At 57.5% G+C, this 12,114-nt stretch overlaps 2 protein-coding genes and 1 non-coding gene across 4 annotated transcripts; 1 reads left to right on the top strand and 2 right to left on the bottom strand.

Moving 5' to 3' along the window:
• Nucleotides 1-2,881: 2,881 nt before the first annotated feature.
• On the bottom strand, nt 2,882-6,747 carry LOC101439145 (uncharacterized). Its single transcript, XR_009182971.1, has 3 exons — nt 6,551-6,747; nt 5,897-6,159; nt 2,882-3,651 (listed from the first exon to the last, which is right to left on the bottom strand). It is a non-coding gene; the product is annotated as an uncharacterized protein (transcript).
• On the top strand, nt 4,368-10,893 carry TLCD3B (TLC domain containing 3B). 2 transcript variants are annotated; one of them, XM_058286092.2, is made up of 5 exons: nt 4,368-5,275; nt 6,100-6,183; nt 8,737-8,971; nt 9,449-9,544; nt 9,889-10,893. In XM_058286092.2, the coding sequence occupies exons 1-5, from the start codon at nt 5,151-5,153 to the stop codon at nt 10,174-10,176; spliced, it is 828 nt and encodes a 275-aa protein (XP_058142075.1). In that variant the 5' UTR covers nt 4,368-5,150; the 3' UTR covers nt 10,177-10,893. The 2 variants fall into 2 exon arrangements, with proteins under 2 accessions (XP_058142075.1, XP_071067303.1); XM_071211202.1 differs by having other exon boundaries at nt 4,374-5,275; nt 8,737-8,830.
• A 117-nt stretch (nt 10,894-11,010) lies between these two features.
• On the bottom strand, nt 11,011-11,950 carry C23H16orf92 (chromosome 23 C16orf92 homolog). The gene is made up of 4 exons (XM_058286101.1): nt 11,870-11,950; nt 11,423-11,581; nt 11,242-11,329; nt 11,011-11,111 (listed from the first exon to the last, which is right to left on the bottom strand). Exons 1-4 carry the CDS (start codon nt 11,925-11,927, stop codon nt 11,090-11,092), a joined length of 327 nt encoding a protein of 108 aa, XP_058142084.1. The 5' UTR covers nt 11,928-11,950; the 3' UTR covers nt 11,011-11,089.
• Between the last annotated feature and the right edge of the window lie 164 nt (nt 11,951-12,114).

The following is a 12,114-nucleotide window of genomic DNA, read 5'->3' as shown; positions in this document are numbered from 1 at the left end:
GTAGCTAAAGAAAGCAAGAGCCACCAGCTATAAACTCTGAAAACATAACCAAATTGTCTAAGTTGTCTTCAGTGGTGTTTTGTATCATTTTTTTCCCTTTATTTTCAGTTCCTTTAGGGAAAGTTTATTAATTTTCCATGCATCCTATTATAGAGACCAATATATCCATAAAGTATGGTTGAAAAAAATCCCAGCTCAGTCATCTCCTGGCTGTGTGACCTTGAGCAAGATACTAAAACTTTGTTTCCTCATCTGTAAAATGCGTACAATAATAATTCCCAGCCCACAAGGCTTTTTTGTTTTTTTTTAATTCCCTCACCCTGCGCGATGGCTCTCTCCTCCACCTGCTCATCTTCCTCAGGAGGCACGGGGAAGAAGCAAACATCAGACCTCCCGTGTGGGAGGCAAGTGGCCTACCTCGAGCCACTTCAGCTCGTTGGGGCTTGTCGGGGCTCCTTGCGGCGCCAGGTTGCTTTTGAGGAAATAGCTCGATATTTTTAAGCCCTCAAATCAGTCCCTGGCCATGGTAAATGGTATTTAAGCAGCATTTTATGAGCTGCCATGACGATCCCAACTTCTCAGGCCCACAGGTTATTTGCCCACCATCAATCAGTGAATGGAAGAGCCTAAATTTGTCGAACATTTTTTCAGTTGCAGTTTAACTTGAAGTGCACTCATCTTACGAGTCAACCTCGAGAACGTCTACATATGTATACACCTGAGATCTATATAGGAACCTTCCAAGCCCCTGGGAAGCCTCCACGGCGTCTGCTCCCAGTTGGTATCCACCCGCCCGCTAGTGAGAAGGTTGTTCTGTTTCAGCTCCGCCCCTGAAATGGAGCTGTCCATCAAATCATCAATGAATTCTAACTGGCTAACCCTGCACAAGGTGCTGGAAGGCTCCTCCCACCCGCCCCGCCCCTGGGCCCACCTAGAACCAGTGGTAGGGTCCACGTGTCCAGAGGTTGGCCAATGGGAGGACGGCATATTCCAAACAGTCTGCCAATGGGAGGGTGACAGTCCCGCCCTCTCCAACTGCCTCAGGCGAACTTCCGCGTGCCCCTGCAGTTTGACACCTTGGAGGCAGCCTGAGGAGGTTCCCTCCAAGCAGTTTGAGGCGCAGGATGGCAGGCCCCGCTCCCTTATGCCCCTCCTGGGCCTTCCCCACCCCTCTCCTCCCTGGGGTGGAGGGGAGGAAGGCTTTTACAGATAAAAATTACGTATATGTAAATATAGTCTGAAAACATGAGTCTGAAAAAAAAAGATTTCCCCCACTTTCCTTTTTTTACTGGGCTAATAATTGCTTTGGCTTATCCTTTTCTTATTCCTTTTTAAGAAATATTTTTCAATTTCAAATATCTTTAAAAATTAAAACCCCTCCCCCCCTTTTTCCGAATTGGGGCGCTGAGCTGAAACTTCAGCCTCCCTCTTCATTCTCCCCACCTTGCCCGCCGGAGGTGAGGCTTTTGGAGAATTTTGAGGACCTGGGAAAAGGGGGCGTGGACATGAAAAATTAGGGGGATGGGTGCAGAGGCCGGGGTGAGGCGGGGTTAGAGTAGGGCAGACACATCATCAGGCTTGAAGGCGAAAGAGAAGGCATTTTAAGGTGTAAGGCTCACTGGGACATAACGAACCTTACAGGAAAAATGAAATTGTTGGAACTGAGTTTCCAACGACACATTAGGATGTCTGATTGCCCTGGATGAGAGATATTTAAACTGCAAATAAAAAGCATGGCTGGATCCCATGGGTCAGTGGAGTTTCTGGGATGGAGCCCAGGTGTGTGCGTGTACATGTGCGTGTCTGAGTCTGAAAGATGCAGCACTGGGGTGTTTTCATTGCTATCTTCTTAAACATTCTCTACCCCAGGCAGGCATGACCCTGCTTTTTGCACTAGGCTGCATCTTCTTCCCACTGTGCTTCGCTGTCTTCTGCTGGGGCCTGCAGCGCCACTCTGGTCTGCGGATGGAGAGACAAGAGGCTGTTTTGGTGGCATCCAAGTAAGAAGACAAGGGCGAGGGTACTCTTCCTGGGGCCAGGGCTGGTGGAGTGGAATTCTTCCTTTCAGGAGGTAAAACAGAAGCAGGGTTGTGTGTGGGGGTGGGGGTGGGGGGAGGATTAAGAGTCAAAAGACACCAGCTGAGGGACCTTTTGCAAGTCTTTGAACTTCAGAGCCCTCCTTTGATATTGGGCTTAATAAGAATATACACCTTCCATTCTTTCTGGAGCTGTTGTGTGATATCATGTGAATTCCTGTCTTTAAAGTAGGGATTGCAAACACCTGCAAGCAACAGGAGGGACGCAGGCTCTGTGGGGATGGGGGGGAGCTGGAGGATTCTCACCACACCTTCTACTGGGGGCGGTGACTGCTCAGCCTGCCCTCCCTCCCTCCCCTCCCTCTCCCCTCTCCTTCCCCTTCCCTTCCTCCCCTCCCCTCCCCTCCTCTCTTTTCCTCCTGCCTTCCCTTCCTTCCATCTTCCCTTTCCTTCCTTCCTATCTTCCCTTTCCTTCCTTCCTTCCTTCCTTCCTTCCTTCCTTCCTTCCTTCCTCCCTCCCTCCCTCCCTCCCTCCCTCCCTCCCTCCCTCCCTCCCTCCTTCCTTCCTTCCTTCCTTCCTTCCTTCCTTCCTTCCTTCCTTCCTTCCTTCCTTCTTTCATGTTGAGCTTTCACATGAAATCTCCATTTTAAAGCACTGATAAATAACTTACAATTTAACTGGTAAGAATATACTGGCCAAACAAAAACTTCTATGGGCTGGGCTGGGCCCTTGGATTGCAAATTAATGACTGATTTGACAAAGTTTATACAAATGTGAGCTGTCATCAAACCATGGAACAAGGTAGGCGTGGGAGAGGGCAGAAGGCAGAATTCACTTGGGTGTCTAAGTTAACCTGCTTTAATTCACATTACCCAACGTGACTGGCTTTGACGTTCCCCGCCCCAACTCAGCACCTTTTGGTAGTTTTGCTTTTGTTTGACTTTGGAGTTACACAAACATGGATGTGAATATCTGGCATTACCAATTTTTATGGCTGGGCAAGTTTATTTCTGCTAAGCCTCAGTTTCTTCGCCTGTTAAACAGAGATACCATATCTAGGAGGATTAAATAAGAGTCAACATTAATCACCTCCCACAGGCACGGCCCACAGCACACTCTTCGGAAGTCTAGTGCCTTTGCTTTCAGGGAAGCCGGAGGGCAGGTCCCTGTGTCTCTAACTCCCTCTGCCTAAGGCCTCTGATGTCTCAGGAGCTGTTCCTAGAGTGTGCCACTAGAGGGCAGCATGTAGTAGCAAATCCCAACTCCTTGCCTCTTTGGGGGAGGAGATGGAGAGTGGGCTTTGAGCCGGGAAAGGCAAATTCCACGGTTAGAGGTGGATCTAAGGGCAGGCCTGGAGACCAGAGCACAGTGTGGGTGGCAGGCTCTCCGGCCTGCAGAAGTCTCAGGACTGTTGGGTTGAGGGCGGGAAGGCAGAAGGAATCCCAGCGAGGAAGCAGAGGGGGTGCAAACCCGGAGGAGGTGGGTGCTGATTCTGGCTGGGACCTCTGGACTGCGGTGACCCTGGCGGAGTCACTGGGCTTCTCTCTCCTATGGCTGAGCTGGCTGCAACCAGCCCGTCCCTCAGGGCCTCTCCCGCTCCGTAACTGGGCTGTTCTGTGAAGAGAAAGGGGAGCCAGAACATAATAAAACTCCAAAGACCCGAGGGAGCGAGGGAGCGGCGCAGAGAAGGCAGCCTCAGGCTCCAGCTGGGTTTCCCGACAGGCAGCTTTTCTCTGGTCTTTTCAAACCCTGCATGACGCCTCAGGACGGTTGCTGGTTCTGTAGCGGTTACCTCAGTGCTGCTAGTTAGATGAGGTCATGGGACAAGCAGTCAGTGGCATACATGAGGCGCCTCCTAAATGCGGGTTTCCCTTAAATCCGTTGGGGTGAAGCAGGCGATGGTGGGGGGGGCTGTCCCAGAAGTGGCGGATGCTGTGGTGGAGTAATTCTATTCCTAATCATTCCTCCAACTCCTGCTTCAGAGAGAGCAAGCTGCACCACTTCCTCCTCCTTCCTCCCCCCAGGGAATTCCAGCTCCCCTGCTGGTGCTCGGAGGCTGGGTCCCCAGGCAGGCAACCTTGGGACACACATTGTCATTGGGAGGTGTAGGCAGAGGAGGAAATGCTGGGCCTTTCCAAATGCTGACGGGAAATAGGGTCAGGCCCAGAAGGGGCCTCAGTGCCCCCTCCCAGCTGGCCACCTTCGTCCCCAAGGGAAGAGCCCTCCCTGCCCTGGCCCTGGGCTCTGGCGGCCCACCCCGGTGCCGCAGCCACTGTCTCTTTAAGGGCCTCCCCCCCTCCCCCTTTCTCTGCTCCCCCCATCTCTGTCGCAGCCACTGCTGCTGCTGTGGCTCAGAGCTGCATGGGGAGACGCTGCTGCAGGTCCGGTTTCTTGGTGTCTGGTCTGGTCGGTGCCATCGTTGCCCCACCCCTCCCCCACCCTCCCCAAACTGGCGACTCCCCTTCCCCCTTCCCCCTCCCCACAGAGGGGGCAGGGGGCTGGGGGCTGGGCCCGAACCCTCTCTAATGCCATGTGTAGTGGGCAGCGGGGACTGTGGCGGCCAGGAGAGGAGGCAGCGGAGGCGGGAGAGCAGAGGTGACCGCTGACCACTTGGGGGCCGCTGCTCTGCCTCCCTCCCTCCTCCCCTCCCTTCCTCCCTCCCAGTCGGGGCTGGCATCACAGTCCCACCCCCCCACCCCGCCTTCTTGGGCCCTCCCAGCCTCTCCGCGTAAGCCCCCCCTCCCCACCTGCCTCGTCTCCCTCCCCTCCCCCACCGGCATCCTCCTCCCTCTGTACCCTCTCCCTCTCTGTCCTCTCACCCAGTCCTCCTCTCTTTGCCCAGCCTCTTCCTGGCTCTCTGCTCCCTCTCGCCAGTCCTGCCTCTCTCCATCCAGCTTGCCCTCTCTCCCTATTTCCCCATTCTCCTCTGGCTGCCTCTCTCCCTCTGGCTCCTTGCCCCATCCCGTCCCCGCCCTGTCCCCTTTGTGCCCCTTCCTCTCTTTTTCTTTCTCCTTCTCTGGCTTGGCGTCCCTTTACCACCTCTAACTCCCTTCAGCTCGGCCGCCCTGTCCCTTCCCAGCCCACCTGTCTCCCTGCCCGAGTCCCAAGCCACCATGCTGACCCCCATGGTGGCTGGGGGGGTGGTGTTCCCCGGACTCTTCCTGCTCTCCAAGAACACGCTCCAGCGGCTGCCCCAGCTGCGCTGGGAGGAGGCCGACGCGGTCATTGTCTCAGCCAGGTAAACTGCCTCCCTTCCCTTCAGCCCCTGCTCCCCTTCCCCGTAGTGCAGGGATGGCCAAGGACCCCAGGCCTTCCCTGGCCCTTGGCCCTGCGGGGTCCCGGGGGGCCGGCCCTGCAGTGGCTGGGGGGCTTTCCCTCCGACCTTCCTTCCCTCCTCACTGCCTTACTCACTGTCCCAGGAGACCGCGTCCAAACCCAGCCATCTGGTCTACTAGTATTCAGCCTGCTTTGCCTTCCTGCTCCCATTCACCCTCCCACCCTCCAAAATAGGGCCAGCATGTGACCAAAACATTCCTCTAAGAGATTAGGGAAGAAGGGGCAAGGAGCTGTGCACTGTGCAGGGGGTGTGTTTGAGGGGACGAGGGATGGAGGAGTGAATGGGAGAACTCCTAACAGCCCTGGAAGAAGGGCCTGGCCCAGGGAGGGGAGTGTGGCAGAGTCAAGGAGTGGGAAAGCAGCCAGGGGGAATTTGAGGCCACCGACGGACCAGGGTGAGGACCCCAATGTCATGACTGGTGCAAGAACAGGTCCAGGGCTCCCCCTTCTCTCCTTGTGTGCCGTCCTCTTCCTTCTCCCAAAGAGGCCTTGTTACCAGCGCACATTCTCAGCATTGTCTCACCTCAGGATGACCTCGCTGCAACTGGGCAAGTCCAAGATGTGCGGGTGGAGGGAAAGAACCTGGTCCAACCCAGTTTGGAAATGAGGGCAAAGGAATGTCCTCAAGAAGTGACCAGCTCCAAAGCGCAGTGATTAGACTAGTGAAGAGGAGAAACCGAGGCACATGACTCTTCACTCTATCCACTCCTCCCTCTTTCTCCCCAGGCTAGTGTCCTCTGTCCAAGCCATCATGGCCTCCACGGCTGGATACATTGTCTCCACCTCCTGCAAGCACATCATTGATGACCAGTAAGTGCCACTAGGCTACCTCCACTCCAGGCCCCACAGACCGTGTATAGCAGCTGGCCCAGCCAACCCCGAATCTTCTAGGGAACCCCTTCAGTGTTCCCCCAAGCCCTGAAACTTGGGCCTGAGCAAGCTCACTGCCATAACTGCAACTCAACACCCAGGGGTATGTTTAACCACATCTTGTCCTTAAGGGCCAGACGAGAAATTCTCAAAGTAGCTCCTACCCAGCTTCCTGGCCTGTGGTATTGTAGTAGGTTTCAGATGTCCTTCCCTCCCTACCTCCTCCCAACCTCACCTCCCTCAGACCCCATTTCTGACCAGCACTCAACTGGGGTGCTCCACCCCCCATGCCGGGCTCACCCCTCACCTCCTCCCAGAATCCAGGTGTGCAGCCCCAGCTCCGCTCATGAGGGAGAAGAGAGGAGAGAGGAGATGACACAAACAAGGCCACTGACGGTCAGGCTAGTGGGGGGAGGGGAAGGGGGGGGAAGAGGCCAAAATTTGGCACTGGCAGACGCTGCAGTGCCTGGTGCCTGCCAGGAGCCCGGGCCTGAGAGGTGGGGCTGGAGGGAGGAGTAGGCGCTGTCCATGGTGCTGACCGGCCAGCTCCTGTGACCCTCGGGCTGCTGCACAGTGGCCTGTGAGGATGCTGGGACGCCCCTCCCTCTTGGCTTCTGTGGTGACCCCCAAGCCCCAGGGCAGGTCGTCAGGCTGACCCTGATCTAGAGGCACCCCCATGCTTTATTTGCCCACCCTCTTCGTCCAGATGGGTTCTTTCCTCCATAGACTGAGGTAGCATTCCCTGCCCGGAAGGGCCGCAGGGAGCAGCACTCCAACTGACGAGCCAAATGCCTCGAACTGTTCTTGGCTTGTACCTGGAAGATGCCTAATTCTTCAGAACTCTGCCCTCTTCTCACCCTCTTCACCCACCTCTTCCCCTATCGTTGGGGTCCAAAATGAGCCTGACTTCCCCACCACACCTTCTCTCCTCATGCCTTCCCACACAGGGGTCACCTTTTGCCTCTTGCCCCCCTCCCCCTCCCTTTAATCCCCAGGTGGGTAGGGGAGGATAACAGTTAATCCAGGGACAACAGCTGTTCCTGCTTCTGAGCACCCAATTGCTGAGAGGGTTGGGGTGGGCGCTAACACTTCCCATTGCCCCCCAGAGCCTGGCGGCTCCTGGTCCCCTCTCCCCAGTACCCAGGGGTCTCTCATGTCTGCCGGTCCTGGCTCCATGGGCTGCTCCTTGCCGCTCTCTGGGCCAGTGGGGCCTCTTCCGCACAGCTCTCCATGCACTCCTGACCCTTTTCTAACCTGGGCTGCTTCTCCTCTCACACCTCCCCCTGTCCCAGTCACCCCTTCTTGCCCCATGGTTGCCAGCTTCCCTTTCCCCTGAAATTATCTCTTCTAGAGAGTGGGCTGCTTCTCCCCTTCCAGGCCAGCCTTCCCCGTTGCAGGGCTTGCATTCTGCTTTGGTCTCACCCTCCGTTCTTTAGCTGCCCTCAGCCCTTGGTCCCCCTTCATTTCTCCCTTTCAGCAGCTTCTATTTGGTCTCAGCTCTTTCCGGGCAGCTCCCAGCTAACTTTTCTTTGGTCCCTCCACCCAGCTGGGCCAGATAGCCCTTTGAGTCCCCGTTGCTACTCCCAACATGTCACAGGATGACAGGGTTTAAGACAGTGCCCAATGTGCTGACTCGAGAAGAATAAATGCAGTGTTGCATATGCACGCGCTTTCCATTTTTGTTTACTCTCAAAGTACATAGAACTTTCTCTGCTCCTGGCTCCTTGGGCTCAGCGTTTTCCCTTTAATGCTTGGCTGTTCCTGAAAAAGCAAGAGCCTGGGCCATTTTCGGGCAGAACAAGCAGCAGTGATGTTGCCAGTACCTACTCCACTGGGCCTGCCTCTGACACCTCTCCCGAATCTTCCTGGTCCAGGTTACTTGGCTCATGACTCAGTTTCCTCATCTGTAAAATGATGATGATCAGACCTACCTTTTATAGTTTTTATTAGGGAAAGTAAATGAATTTATGCACAGAGGAGGCTTAGAATATTAGAACTGTGTCTGCACGTAGTAAGCAATTAATATTAACCAATATCATCTCTCCTCACCACTTTCGCCTCTTCCGCAGCCACTGTCTTGACCTCAGCTATTGCCCTTACCTTGACTGAGTCTACTGGCTGATACCATCGTTGCCCTTTGGTCCCTGGCACTGCCTTTTGGTCTTTCATCCTTTCTATCCTACCACATGAAAGGGAGAGAGATATGAATGAAAAGGAAAAGCAGATGAGTTTGAAAGTCAAACTGTCCTGGGTTTGAATCCAGCTCTCCCACATATAGTTGTGTGACTGCATGACCTTAGGCAAGTCCCTTGCTCTCTCCCCTTCAGTTCCATCACCTGTAACAGGACACTCCACTTCGGTCTCAGGGTCACTGTGAAGATCACATGAGATCTGCCTCTGGGGCAGCTGGGACTGACCTGGGCACCTGGGGGCCATCTCTAACTGTCCATTTCCTTCTTATTTAAGCACTCTCTCTCTCTCTCTGCCCAACAGACACTGGCTTTCCTCTGCCTACACACAGTTCGCAGTGCCCTACTTCATCTACGACATCTACGCCATGTTCCTCTGCCACTGGCATAAGCACCAGGTCAAAGGGCATGGTGGGGACGATGGGGGGGCCAGCCCCCCGGGCAGCACCTGGGCCGTGGCACGCGGCTACCTGCATAAGGAGTTCCTCATGGTGCTCCACCACGCCGTCATGGTGCTGGTGTGCTTCCCGCTCTCGGTGGTGAGTCCTTGGAGAGCCACATGCCTCCGAGCGCCTGGCCCTCCCTGTCCTGCCCAGCCAGCCCTGCAGAGTGGGGGAGGCCCTGGGTCTAGGGCCTGGTGGCAGGGCAGGCCCGAGATGGGATCAGAGAAAGCTATTCCCCTGGGGAGTTTACTAAGCACCAGCCCAGCCGCCTTCAGCAAGAGGGTGTGGGGTCAGCCTGGGCTGGGCTGGTTCAGACCCTGCTGTGGTGCTTTGGAGCTGCTGTTGCATGTCTCTGAGCCTCAGTTTCCTCTTCTGTGACACCATAAGGTATAAAATCTTACCAGCAGGATTGGTGGAGGGATACAGTGAGGTGTACACCTAACTTTGCTTCTGTATACATGTGCTTGGAATCTTGCATCCCCAAAAGAGATAGAGGGGAGAGAGGAAAGCCAGGGGCTGCCTGGGACCCTGGGGGTGAGCCCAGCCCCCTCACCTCCCTTCCTCTCCTCTCAGGTGTGGCGTCAGGGCAAGGGGGATTTCTTTCTAGGCTGCTTACTGATGGCAGAGGTCAGCACCCCCTTTGTCTGCCTTGGCAAGATCCTCATCCAGGTGAGGGGGCACCTAAGGGCAAGCAGGTCCGAAAGAGGGCATGGGAAGGGCAGGGGCTGAGCCTTGCCCAGGGAATTGGCACTTGCAGAACCCTTCAGGGAGTGTCTAAAGGACAGGCGAAGTTTCAGGCCTGGGAGGAGGTGGAGGGGGTGGGCCAGCTCTGCAGCCTTGACCCTGGCCCCTGCCCAGGAAGGGGAGAAGGCAGGGGGGTGTGGCAGAGGGGGGAGGTGGGGTGGTGGGGAGAGCAGAGTGGGGACGCTGGCAGTGGGGGGGCGGGCAGAGGGGGAGCAGCGGGGGGGCAGGCACCCCTTGCCCGCCCCAGCCCGGCTCTGATCCGCCCGCAGTACAAGCAGCAGCACACGCTGCTGCACAAGGTGAACGGGGCGCTGATGCTGCTGAGCTTCCTGTGCTGCCGGGTGCTGCTCTTCCCCTACCTGTACTGGGCCTACGGGCGGCACGCGGGGCTGCCCCTGCTCGCCGTGCCCCTGGCGCTCCCGGCCCACGTCAACCTGGGCGCCGCGCTGCTGCTGGCCCCCCAGCTCTACTGGTTCTTCCTCATCTGCCGCGGGGCCTGCCGCCTCTTCCGGCCCCGGGGCTCCCCGCCGCCCTCTCCCTGCCAGACCCAGGACTGAGGGTGGGGTCTGGGGACCCTCCCCGCTCCACTCCCCACCCCCACCGTGGGGACAGGGCTCTGGAACTGAGGGGTGGGGGTCGGGAGCCAGGGGCCTCCTGCCCGGCCAGCCCCAGGACAGACAGATGGACTCGGAAGGGTGAGGGGCCCTCGGCAGGGACCAGGCCAGGGGGAGGGCAGCCCCTTCTCCAACCACCAGCCTGGGGGGCCCTGGAGAGGAAGGAGAGGAAGGCAGCGCCCCTTAACATCCGCTTAGCGCTCGTGTGGGGCCGACTGGAGGGAACAGAACCCGGGGCTGGTGCCGCTGCCAAGGATATCCCTGTCCCTCTGCTGCAACCTCTGCTCCCCGGTCACCTGGGTGGGGAGGACACCCTGACTGGCCCCTGTGGACCTCCACAGGGCCTGGCTGCACCCCCCTCCCAGGCCCTCTCCAGGGGAGGCCAGCCTGCGGAAGCTTCATTTATTTGCCCCAATTCCAACCAGTTTGTTAGGGGTAGGGGCCGAGATGGCTGCCCCCTACCGGCCTTCCCAGAGCTGAGCAACCCCGGGGGCAGGTGAGGGGCGCCCAGGCCCCTGCCCGGGGGCCGCACATCTCACCCTCAGGCCCTGGCATGTCCCTGGTGCTACAGACCTCTCAAGGCTTCCTCCCATCTGGGTTGGGGGGGCCCCCTGGGGGGCGCTTTACAGACGCTAATAAAGACCACCTGCGTGAACACCACCCAGGCCGTCTGCTCCCACAGTTCTTTGGGGGGATGAGAAGCTGGCCGCCTGGGGGGGACTGGGATACCCCAAGGAAGGGCAGGTGCCCGCGGCTGGCTCCTGAGAGGCCCGTAAGGAAACAGCAGGCAGGACTTTTATTTGTTGGCAGGGGAGGCGGCTGCATGGGGCTGCTCAGGGGCCGAGGGCAGGTCTCTTTAGGCCCCTTTCCGGCAGCTCCTAGGGGGGATGGAGATTGGAGGTGGGAGGTCACTCGCTGTCCCCCAGGTTTTCAGGCCCCTTAGCCTCTCCCAGGGAAGGCGGAGGGGGCAGGGCCAGGGGCTGGGGATGGGGGAGGGGCAAGCCTTACATGTGGGTGCAGAACTGGAAAAGGAGGAAGAAGACGGCGGCCACCAGGGCGGCCACCAGGATGTGGTGGAAGAACCCGGAGCCGGAGTCTGTCAGACAAGGAGGGGACCCTCGACTCATCGCCCCAGGCAGCCATCCTCCAGGCAAGGAGGGAGCGAGCCCCTCCTTGAGGTGGTTCCTACCTGAGTCAACAAAGGTGATGGGTTCCTCTCCAATAAATTCGGACAGGGCCAGGATCCTGGCTTGGTCTGAGTCTGGGTAATCAAAGAAGTCAGGTGCCTCCAAGAAGAGCCACGACTCACTTCCTGGGGCCGAGATCTCGGCACGCCCTGGGCTGGGGGCTGGGAAAGCAGAACAAAGATGGTGACAACCGCCGAGCAGACCCCTGCCCAATCCAGCCGGAAGGGCAGAGGCTGTGAGTCTTGGCATGGCTCTGGAGGGGCTTGGTTTTATCCCCAGGAACTGAGTGCCAGCTGAGCAGTCCGTGAGAAGGCCTGGGACGGGGGTGGGTGGAAGAGAAGGGTGGAGAGAAAAGAGCCAGGCCCGGGGTGTGCCCCCCAGCCCCAAGGATGCTTTGACCCTTTCCCCCAGCCTTCTTCCTTCCCCACGCTCCCCAGAGAGCTGCCCACCTGTCTCTACGGCCCCCAGCCCAGCCAGCCACAGCCATGCCCACTGCCACAGCCTCATGAACCCTGGACTCCCATCATGGGGGCGGGGGCTCTGTGATGTCACACAGCCCAGAGCCCTTCTGATCACACACTCTGGGGTGAAGCGGGAGAGAATATGCTAGGAACTGGGACCTTCCCCACAAACCCGAGTCAAAGACTTGGGTCCCACAGAAGTGTCATTGGGATGGTGCTGATGATAAAACGGT

Source organism: Dasypus novemcinctus, chromosome 23 (assembly GCF_030445035.2).
Source record: "Dasypus novemcinctus isolate mDasNov1 chromosome 23, mDasNov1.1.hap2, whole genome shotgun sequence".
NCBI lineage: Eukaryota > Metazoa > Chordata > Mammalia > Cingulata > Dasypodidae > Dasypus > Dasypus novemcinctus.
This window is presented reverse-complemented; position numbering and strand designations above follow the sequence as displayed.

Coding starts and splice junctions, on each gene's coding strand:
- TLCD3B (XM_058286092.2), top strand. CDS start 5,151: ATGCTGACCCCCATGGTGGCTGGGGGGGTGGTGTTCCCCGGACTCTTC. Junction 6,184..8,736: donor AAGCACATCATTGATGACCA/GTAAGTGCCACT, acceptor TCTGCCCAACAG/ACACTGGCTTTCCTCTGCCT. Junction 8,972..9,448: donor TGTGCTTCCCGCTCTCGGTG/GTGAGTCCTTGG, acceptor CTCTCCTCTCAG/GTGTGGCGTCAGGGCAAGGG.
- C23H16orf92 (XM_058286101.1), bottom strand. CDS start 11,927: ATGAGGCTGTGGCAGTGGGCATGGCTGTGGCTGGCTGGGCTGGGGGCC. Junction 11,330..11,422: donor CATCACCTTTGTTGACTCAG/GTAGGAACCACC, acceptor CTTGTCTGACAG/ACTCCGGCTCCGGGTTCTTC. Junction 11,112..11,241: donor TTCCAGTTCTGCACCCACAT/GTAAGGCTTGCC, acceptor CATCCCCCCTAG/GAGCTGCCGGAAAGGGGCCT.